We start from the raw sequence: 9,969 nt of genomic DNA on the forward strand, positions 1-9,969 counted from the left end.
GATTTTTTAAAAATATTCAAACTACTACAATGATAATAAAAAAAGTAGTAAAGTGATTGGGATACAAATTATTGGATCCTATATCAACATTAATATACTTTTCACAAATAAAAACGCTTTATCTGTTTCTATAATCTAAATCCAGTAAAATTGAAACTCACATTAATCAAAGTAATCTACAGCCGCAGTCAGGTAAAATTTGTATCTAGCAAAGTGAATATGCATGCAATTATCACTAAAAATATCTTACTAAACCATGCGAGATTTACCACTATACCTTATTCTTACAATTGACACGTACAAATGATTATATTTTACTATTCGAACAAATATGAAATGCAAAAAAAAAGCTTACTCGGATTTTGGAAAGAAGAAAGAGACACGCAATGATGAGTAGCACAACCAAGTTTGCAAAAGTATTCCGTATCATCGATTTTGTTTGTTGGAATAGTATCAGATGAAGGAGAAGGAGAAGGAGAAGGAGATGGTAAAGTAGGAACAAGACATGTCATGAGACATGTGAATGGACACAAAACAGATTTTGGAAATGTAGTATGAGATTTACACACCACAAGACAATCTGAGTAACAAACACTAAAATGACTAGATTGAGCATTTGTCTTGTCCAGAAGGCTTCCCACTAGTGTCACTATTACCATCAACATTGCCATCTTTTTGCTTTCCATTTGTTTTTATTGTAAAGTTGATCAAGTTATTTTTATTGTGAAAAATTGTTTTTGGTAGTGTTGGTTATTTATAAATAAATTGCGGAATCTTTTTCTGTATTAGTTGTCATAGTGAACGAGAAATCATGGTATACTATCGTATGGTGATACGATACTTGATGGATAATTATTTTCTTCTATGTATTTCTGATTCGGATATACGTCCGTTTTTGTTAATCTGAGTGTATATACAAATGGATAATTATGTTTTCAGTGTCTTTTGCATTCAGATATTATACGCCAACGGTAGTGCCGGTTAACAACGGACACGAAGTGTGTCGTCCGGATTCAACTTCTTGTTTACCGTATCGTGATAATTAGAAACATCGAATTTTATATATTTTACATTAAAGTTAAAAAATAGTAAAAAGTTTAGATATATTTTATATGTATATTTTTTATTATAAAAGACTCAATTTTTTGTTCAGTGGTTCGTGACATGTTGAATAGGCCTAAGGCCCTAACCAAAACACGACTAATTTGAGGTGAGCAGGTCTGGCAATTAGGAGATGCATGTAACCTAAGATATACATGATTTACAGTGTTTAGTCTTACGAAATGTGACATGGGTTGAGGGCCGTGCCTGATTTTTTTTGGGTCTCCAAGCACAAAATATATTTTTGGCCTTTCAATTACTTATCAATGGAAAAACATTAAAATTTATGGGGCAAAGAATTGAACCTCTAACCTTTTGTAGGAAAGAATTAGACAAATACCAGTAGAACTAACCACATTTTGTTAAAAAAATTGGTCCTTAAACTACTTATACACATTAGGACCCCAAACATGTGCTTGATCAGCCTATAGTCAGTCACGCCCTGCATGGGTTCCATTTTGTCAATTAGTGACACAGATAATCATAAGATAGTTAATGATAATAATTATTCCCGGTCGGGCTATATAGTAATTCGTTATGGTTCATATATAATTAGATGGGAACGTGACACACATTGGATAATCTACAAAACATTTTTTAGACCAAAAAGAAAACTATTATTAAACTTCCTTTTCAGTATTATTTTAGACTCTCTGTTTCAGATCAATAATTTTTTTGTCAATTTAATTGCTTCTAACACAAGATATATCAAATCAATAAATCAGTTATCATTTGGATTTAAGAATTTAATCGATACAACAGGCTCGAATCTTTTAATTTAGACATTGATTTTTCATGGAAGTATACAATAAAAAAATAAATTGTGTTTTAGTTCCTGCGGGAGCATATATCTGAGCATGAATCCACACATACTGAAACTTTCTCTGCATGATCTGCCCATATAAAAAAAAACACACAGTAAAACCCATAAGAAAGTTAATTAGACTCCAAACATTTTAGGACATCACTACTTAATATCCTTAGATCCACATGATTAAACTGTATTATACATGAAAACTTACCCTTATCATGGATCGAGGAGGATGAAGCACAACGATCAGTGGCACATCCGAGATTACAAAAATAATCAGTGTGGTCAATGTCATTCAGATTTGCCTCAGAAGGTGTAGTAGGCTGTTTACAGTCCTTGATACACGAGAAAGGACAGAACAGTTTCTTGAATGCGTTAGAAGATGCAGCACACATCACAAAACAGCCTTTATAACAATCTATAAAAGCCATACCCTCTGCCTCAAACAAAATGTTCCCCATCACCAACATCATCACCACCAACAAAGCCATTCTTTTGCTGTCCATGTTTTCTTGAGGATATAAAAGCTGATGGAAATTGTTTGTTAATTATGAATGTTGGTTTGTGTAACCAGGTTACTAGGTCTTCTTTATAAAGGGATGTTATAATTAACATTTTCAGATTCCGTAACAAATCAGTTTTGATTTTGCTAGCTGCTGTGGGATAGTAAGTGATTAAATATAATTTCATTCATTCATTTTGAATCTATAAGGATTTTTTTCTTCTTACATCCAGAATGTAGATATTCCTAATATTACCTGTGGTTGAAAGATATGATAAAGAGAAAACGTATAAAATTTTAAGATACATATACGTTCATCTCCTAAAATTATACTTTTTTTTGTAACACAAACTTTCATTCAAACTTTAAAGATCCCTAAGCTGGAGTTCATTACAATAGTTTCAAGTAACAAAGCTTGCTTTGCTAAGGCATCAGCATCTTTGTTTTTCCCCGGAGTGATCCACCTGAAACGGATCAACTCAAACTCTGCAATTAAACTAACAATATCACCTAAGATGATACTTATACTCCATTTTTTTCTAAAATATGTTTGCAAATTTTATTGTATTGAAATCAAGGTAGACTTTTGGTCCAAATATTGATTACTCTTAACTATGTGGTTCTTTCGTGTGTCTGGAGAGAACCACAACAAAGTCGAAGTAACATCAGTACTTAATATGGCTTCAATTAAGCAAACAAAAAACAAGTACATTTGGATTTCAATTCTCATCACAAAGAGTGCCACAAACCCCCTAATGAACCAACGTAAACATTCAGTCTAAAAGAAATATTGTATCTCTCTCTCTCTATTGCTCTGAGGTATCGGCTCCACGATAGGGCATGTACCTATGATCCTTCGTAGCATTCTTCTTCCTCCGTTTGTCAAGAAACAATGAAAGCTTCCCAGATTCCTGTATTATACATCATAAAGTGATTCAGTGATTATAAAGTTTTAAGACTTTAGGGTCAAAACTGATTTACATACCTTGAGACTGTTGTACTCTTCGTTGAGTTCTTGCTTTCGGATCTCAGCTGCACAAGATGAAAGAATACAACTCAGAAAAAAAAAAACTTGAAAGTACGCAAACACAGGGACTTTTGAGTAGAAAACTAAGAACATACATTGTTTGAGATAGTAAGGCTTTTTGCCCATTTTTGCAGCTTCTCTTTCTTTCTTTTTGTGCTCTGTTAGTATTGATTTTCCTTTAGCTTCTTTTTCAGTTCCTGTTTACAAAAGAAGAGGCCTCGTGAGAAACTGAAAACTGGCAAGAACTTTTTATATCAGCATTTAGCATCATCAATCAATCAATACCTCTCTTTCTACAAGAAGTTTCTCCTCGAAAAAGAAACTGTATCGCTTCCTGAACCTATAAAAGATACTCAAAACTAAGTTTCACCTCAAACAAGAGCAATGAGCAAACTATAACTACTTTCATGTTTCACAAGAGATCGAGTTTCCCATTTATTAAGGTTGATTATAAATTCTTCGTTGGTCAGTGGTCACTACAGAGATATCTATGAGACAACAAGACAATATGCGTTATCATGATAGAGTACATATAAAGAAACCATAAGCAAATCGGTTTATGCTCTACATTACATGAAATCTACATAACTTGAAGAATTTTGAGCGATAAAATAAAGGGTAAAATCAATAGGCACATGTTATGCGTATAATTGTAAGTTATCCGCGAATTCACAGATACAAATCATTTTAAATTTTAATATAATATAATATAATATTTTATGTTTTTCGCAAGCTATAACATATTTTTAGTTTTTCAAAATTAAATGTGAATTATTTGGTAGATATTTTTTAAACAAACAGATTTTATATATTTATTTATTTTGATTATTTGCTTACTTTTTAAAAGTATAAATATGATATTTTTAATATTTATTTATATTTTTAATCAACAACGATATATAGGTGATTAATATTTTCGTCAATTAAGAATGAGAATTTCATTTTTTAACATTCTCGCCGTATATAGGTTATTAAAATTGGTTTGTACGTCATGTTAAGTATAATTTTAATTAAAATCCAAAAAAAACATGAATTTACATGACGAATAAATTCATTATTGCAACTAAGGTATGAAAAAACAAAAAAAAAATATTAAGAAGAAACATAACTATATATATGTGGATTTCCATATATTTAATAAAATTTCTAGTAATATTTGTTCATGTAAGATCTAATTTATACATAAATAAAAATTAATAGTAATAGTGTTCATATTTAATAAGATAATAAGAATTTTCATATTATATGTAAAGTTGTCTGACTTTTAAACCATGGAAGATTTTATTTCCATTAAAAAGTTTAGATATATTTTATATGTATATTTTTTTAACTCTAAAAGATTCAAGTTTGTGATAATGGTTCGTAACAATGTTGAGTAGGCCCTAACCTAAACACAACTAATTTGAGATGAGCAGGTATCGCAATTAGGAGATGCATGTAACATACTTTGAAGATATACATGATTTACAGTGTTTAGTCTTACGAAATGTGTAGTCTCTTGGGAGATGCATGGGTTCCATTTTTTCAATTGGTGACACAGATAATCATAAGATTTTTCTCTATAACGAAAATGCAAATAGTTGACGATGATAATTATTCCCGGTCGGGCTATATAGTAATTCGTTATGATTCATATATAGTAAAATGGGCGATCGAATATATATACATATATTGCAACACAATTTGATGGAAACGTGAAACACATTGGATAATCTACAAAACTTTTTTTTGACTAAACAAAAACTATTATTAAACTTCCTTTTCCTTATTATTTTAGACATCAATGTTTTTTTTTGTCAATTTACTTGCTTGTAACACAAGATATATCAAATCAAAAAATCAGTTATCACTTGGATTTAAGAATTTAATCGACACAACAGGCTCGAATCTTTTAATTTAGACATTGATTTTTCATGGAAGTATACAATAACAAACTAATTTGTGTTTTAGTTCTTGCGGGAGCATATATCTGAGCATGAATCCACACATACTGAAACTTTCTCTGCATGATCTGCCCATATCAAAAAAACAATAAAACCCATAAGAAAGTTAATTAGACTCCAAACATTTTAGGACATCACTACTTAATATCCCTAGTTCCACATGATTAAACTGTATTATACATGAAAACATACCCTTATCATGGATCGAGGAGGATGAAGCACAACGATCAGTGGCACATCCGAGTTTACAAAAATAATCAGTCTGGTCAATTTCATTTAGAGTTGCCTCAGAAGAAGGTGTAGGCTGTTTACAGGCCTTGATACACGAGAAAGGACAGAACAGTTTCTTGAATCCGCTAGAAGATGCAGCACACATCACAAAACAGCCTTTATAACAATCTGTAAAAGCCATACCCTCTGCCTCAAACAAAATGTTCCCCATCACCAACATCATCACCACCAACATAGCCATTCTTTTGCTGTCCATGTTTTCTTGAGGATATAAAAGCTGATGGAAATTGTTTGTTAATTATGAATGTTGGTTTGTGTAACCAGGTTACTAGGTCTTCTTTATATAGGGATGTTATAATTAACATTCAGATTCCGTAACAAATTAGTTTTGATTTTGCTAGCTGTGATGGGATAGTAGGTTACTAAATATAATTTCATTCATTTAGGAATCTTTTTCATTCATTCATTTAGATCTATAAGGATTTTTTTTTCTTCTTACATCCAGAATCTAGATATTCCTAATATTAGTATGTTTGTGGTTGAAAGATATGATAAAGAGAACGTATAAATTTTTTAGATATCTATCTATCTATACGCTCATCCTAAAATGATACATATTAGGCCTGGGCATTTTACCCGGACCCGAAGATCCGAACCGGAACCGACCCGAAAATACAGGTTCGGGTCCGGGTCCGGGTTCATGCTAAGTACCTATTGGGTCTTCTTTTTTCGGACTCGCGGGTCTAGGTTCGGGTCCGGGTCCTACCCGAGACCCGTTCGGGTACCCGAAGTACCCGCAAATAATTGTAAATACTATGTATATTTGGGTGATTGGGTATATTTTTGGTATTTCGGATTTTTTTAAAAGTTTCGGGTTTGGATTTTCGGGTATAATTGTAAGTTTTTGGTGAAATTTTAGATTTTTAGAAAATATAATTTGGATATACAGGTAAAATTCGGGTATGTTTTGGGTTTTCGGATCTGATTTTGAATAAATTTTTGGGTATTTTTGCGATTCGTCGGGTATTTTTAGAGTTTTTGGGTCCAGTTTGGGTATTTCAGGTCTATTTCGGATCCTAAATACCCGAACCGACCCGGATCCAAAATATACCCAAATATTTTACAATACCCGAACCGACAAGTCTATAATTTCAATACCCGTAAAATACCCACAATATTTGAGCATCAGTACGTGATATGGCTTTCAATTAAGCAAACAAAAAAAAAGGTAAAGCTACATTTGGATTTCAATTCTCATCACAAAGCCCTTCATGAACCAAACGTAAAAAATAAGTCTGAAAGCAATACTGTCCCTCTCTCTATTGCTCTCAGGCATCGGCTCGACGATATGGCATGTACCTATGATCCTTTGTTGCGTTCTTCTTCCTCCGTTTGTCAAGAAACGATGAAAGCTTCCCAGATTCCTGGATTGTCCATCAAAAAAGTGATTCAGTGTGATTATAAAGTTTCAAAACTTTGGAGTCAAAACTGATTTTACATACCTTGAGACTGTTGTACTTCTCGATGAGTTCTTGCTTTCGGATCTCAGCTGCATAAGATAAAAGAAAACGAATCAGTAAACTGTTGGCAAATAAAAACTCGAAACTGCTAAATGTTTTCAACGCAAACTCGGGAGTTTTGGATTAGAAAACTAAGAACATACATTGTTTGAGATAGTAAGGCTTTTTGCCCATCTTTGCAGCTTCTCTTTCTTTCTTTTTGTGCTCTGTTAGTATTGACTTTCCTTTGCTGTTTGTTGACGGATCGTACTTCAACAGTTTCTCCTGAGGTATTGCAAAGCCAAAGAAACATATGATTAGAGATTAACCAGCAGCTGGACAAGAGGAGGGGCAAAAAAACAAAGGACCACTTACAACATAAGTTAACTGGTCCTTGAGTTCTTCGACGTCTTCTGGATTCTTTGTTTTCTTTAGCTTCTTTTTCAGTTCCTGTTCACATAACAAATGGCTTCGTGAGAAATTGGAAAAACTTTTAATATCAGCATTTAGCGTCATCAATCAAAATACCTCTCTTTCTACAGGAAGTTTCTCCTCGAAAAAGAAACTGTATCTCTTCCTGAACCTACAAAAGATAACACAAAACTTAGCTTCACCTCAAACAAGAACAATGATCAACCTATAAAACTACTTTCATGTTTCACAAGAGAAAGATAGATACCCCTCATGATCAACGCTTCCAGCCAATGAGTCAAAACGAGGATCACGAACCACCTGGACGCAAGTAAAGAAACTCTTGAGGAGAAGATTCAAAGAAACAGTTTCTCAATACTCAGAACTTATTATTGGTACCTTCTTTGGAGCTTGAATAACCTCTCTAAAACGACTCACTGGTCTTTTAGAACTTAACTCCATTGGTCTATTTACATCACGAATGAAACAAACAAAGATTAAAAGACAATCAAACCAACGGAAAAGAAAACAAGAGAAACTACCAAGCAATGAGTAAGTTACCTGTTTTTGTTTGCACGAGCAGGTTTCTTGGCTTCAGAGAACGTAATGTTCTTGTCTGCAGCACGACAAGTGTTCTTCTTCACTTGAGAGAACGATGGCTTCACGGGAACAGCAGGACGAGGACGAGACCCATCAGCACGCAGTCTATGTATCTCCTCCAATGTCAACTCTTTCCCTTTCTCTTCTTCTTCTTCTTCTTCCTAATTCCCAATTAAAAAGAAAAAAAAAACTGTTCAAAAATTATAAAATCAACAAACAAAGCAATACTGTAAGAGCTTCCGACAGACCTCATCTGAAGAAGACATAGACGATAACGACTGCTCATCTTCATCATCTTCACTGTCGTCAAAAACAATCTTACTCGAGCTCGGTTCAAACTTACTACCTCCCTTCATTGTCAATCACGTGAAAACCTAAACACACGGAAATAAAATTAACACCAGCTTCTTAATCATGGAATGTAATCGAAAACCAAAACTAATAAACTTACTTTGAACACAGAGAATCTGTAAGACGATAAACGAGAACGGCGCAACAAGTCGAGGAGCGAGGGAGTAATGAAAATAACAAAACAACTGTGAATAGAATTAAAATCAAATTAGGGTTTTTTATTTGATTCAATTTCGGATTCGGTTCTATCACAAATCGAACCGGATTTAAACGGTTAGAACAGTGTACCATTCGGTTTACTACAGGTAACTTGATAGTTTAGAGATATTAGAAGATAACGGGCCGGATCTGGCTATGGGTTTTAAGAAAGAAGAAAAAAGCAAATGAAAATTTGATTGGTTGAATATTTGTTGGCTTTTAACATATTTTTGGTTCTCTACAGTAAACTATAACACCATAATCAACTCCATAATCTCCAAAGAATTTTTCTTTTTTTTTTGGTATCGGGAGATTTACAAGAACTACCTAAATTCAACAGCTCAAAATTGAAGATATTATCAAAAGTCGACTTGGTCGCGACCCGGTCGGAATTTTTTCTAACGTGGACTAGATCGATTGTTAATCGGAAGGATACTCGACACGGTAAGTTGATAAGCTAGCATAACTAAGATATAATGAAGGATAAAAGTGGCTAAGAGAAAAATAAATCCATAGAAAACCTTTATTTGTAATCTTAGAGACCGCTTTCGAAAGCATGGAAAAAAAGTTGAAATTAACGTTGAAGAATCCATCCTATAAATTTTAAGAGCAGTTGAAAATCTTCTCTGAAGATGTATGGATTTCCCCGTCAGCGGAGAGTCTGCCTCGTCCAGACGATCTCATAGTAATACCGTTTGATATCTTTTTTTTTTTCTTTTTTTTTTGTAAACAGCTTTCATATTAAAATGCATAAGTAATACAAGTATGAGTTTTCACTCATAAGTCTGATAAAGTTTGCAACAAGAAAAGAGTTAAAGCAAAAAGCAAAACCCGAGAGGAGGATCCACTAATGCATCCTAATAGGAATGAAAAAGAAAGACAAGAACTAGTGGAAATGGTTCCCTCGGCCGCGTCGACCTTTTTTACCCCTTCCACTAACATTTGTCCATTCCATATCTTGAAACTTTTGAGTTGGTTTTATTGGTCTTCCTCCTCTAGTTAGGTTATAACTAGAAGTTTCTCCAACCACATCTACACCAGTCTCTTTCCCATAAGCGAGAGGACTCTCCGGCTCCATGTGGAAATGATGATGGTTTTGAGTGATTGGCGAGTGACGACCAATGGGTTGCTCATTTTCAGAAGCGTGAGAGACTTCCAAAATGTTAACTTGTGATGGAATTTCTTTCATAATTTGTAACTGAGAGGGCGCAGCGGTTGTGGCTGCTAACATAGGCAAAGTAGTACCCAACTTTGAGCAAGAGGTGGAGTGTACCTCATGCGAATGTGTGATCGGA

General features: G+C 33.7%; 3 protein-coding genes across 3 annotated transcripts; all 3 read right to left on the reverse strand.

The window, feature by feature from the left end:
- Nucleotides 1-1,929: 1,929 nt before the first annotated feature.
- Nucleotides 1,930-2,418, reverse strand: LOC106311452 (thionin-like protein 1). Its single transcript, XM_013748636.1, has 2 exons — nt 2,124-2,418; nt 1,930-1,994 (listed from the first exon to the last, which is right to left on the reverse strand). The coding sequence occupies exons 1-2, from the start codon at nt 2,416-2,418 to the stop codon at nt 1,930-1,932; spliced, it is 360 nt and encodes a 119-aa protein (XP_013604090.1).
- Nucleotides 2,419-5,322: 2,904 nt separating this feature from the next.
- LOC106311290 (thionin-like protein 1) lies at nt 5,323-5,908 on the reverse strand. Its single transcript, XM_013748495.1, has 2 exons — nt 5,577-5,908; nt 5,323-5,452 (listed from the first exon to the last, which is right to left on the reverse strand). The coding sequence occupies exons 1-2, from the start codon at nt 5,869-5,871 to the stop codon at nt 5,388-5,390; spliced, it is 360 nt and encodes a 119-aa protein (XP_013603949.1). The 5' UTR covers nt 5,872-5,908; the 3' UTR covers nt 5,323-5,387.
- An 839-nt stretch (nt 5,909-6,747) lies between these two features.
- LOC106309765 (ribosomal RNA processing protein 36 homolog) lies at nt 6,748-8,659 on the reverse strand. Its single transcript, XM_013746891.1, has 10 exons — nt 8,577-8,659; nt 8,374-8,499; nt 8,087-8,286; nt 7,925-7,991; nt 7,794-7,846; nt 7,643-7,697; nt 7,490-7,564; nt 7,279-7,399; nt 7,118-7,164; nt 6,748-7,039 (listed from the first exon to the last, which is right to left on the reverse strand). Exons 2-10 carry the CDS (start codon nt 8,479-8,481, stop codon nt 6,944-6,946), a joined length of 822 nt encoding a protein of 273 aa, XP_013602345.1. The 5' UTR covers nt 8,482-8,499; nt 8,577-8,659; the 3' UTR covers nt 6,748-6,943.
- Nucleotides 8,660-9,969: the final 1,310 nt, after the last annotated feature.

This window comes from Brassica oleracea, chromosome C8 (genome assembly GCF_000695525.1).
Source record: "Brassica oleracea var. oleracea cultivar TO1000 chromosome C8, BOL, whole genome shotgun sequence".
Classification (NCBI taxonomy): domain Eukaryota; kingdom Viridiplantae; phylum Streptophyta; class Magnoliopsida; order Brassicales; family Brassicaceae; genus Brassica; species Brassica oleracea.

Bases quoted from the DNA above. Each gene is read 5' to 3' on its own strand.
- LOC106309765 (XM_013746891.1), bottom strand. From the start codon at position 8,481: ATGAAGGGAGGTAGTAAGTTTGAACCGAGCTCGAGTAAGATTGTTTTT. The intron at 7,698-7,793 runs GTATCTATCTTT...TATCTTTTGTAG, and splicing joins GGAAGCGTTGATCATGAGGG to GTTCAGGAAGAGATACAGTT. The intron at 7,040-7,117 runs GTATGTAAAATC...TGGACAATCCAG, and splicing joins AGAAGTACAACAGTCTCAAG to GAATCTGGGAAGCTTTCATC.
- LOC106311290 (XM_013748495.1), bottom strand. From the start codon at position 5,871: ATGGACAGCAAAAGAATGGCTATGTTGGTGGTGATGATGTTGGTGATG. The intron at 5,453-5,576 runs GTATGTTTTCAT...TGATATGGGCAG, and splicing joins CTCCTCGATCCATGATAAGG to ATCATGCAGAGAAAGTTTCA.
- LOC106311452 (XM_013748636.1), bottom strand. From the start codon at position 2,418: ATGGACAGCAAAAGAATGGCTTTGTTGGTGGTGATGATGTTGGTGATG. The intron at 1,995-2,123 runs GTAAGTTTTCAT...TTATATGGGCAG, and splicing joins CTCCTCGATCCATGATAAGG to ATCATGCAGAGAAAGTTTCA.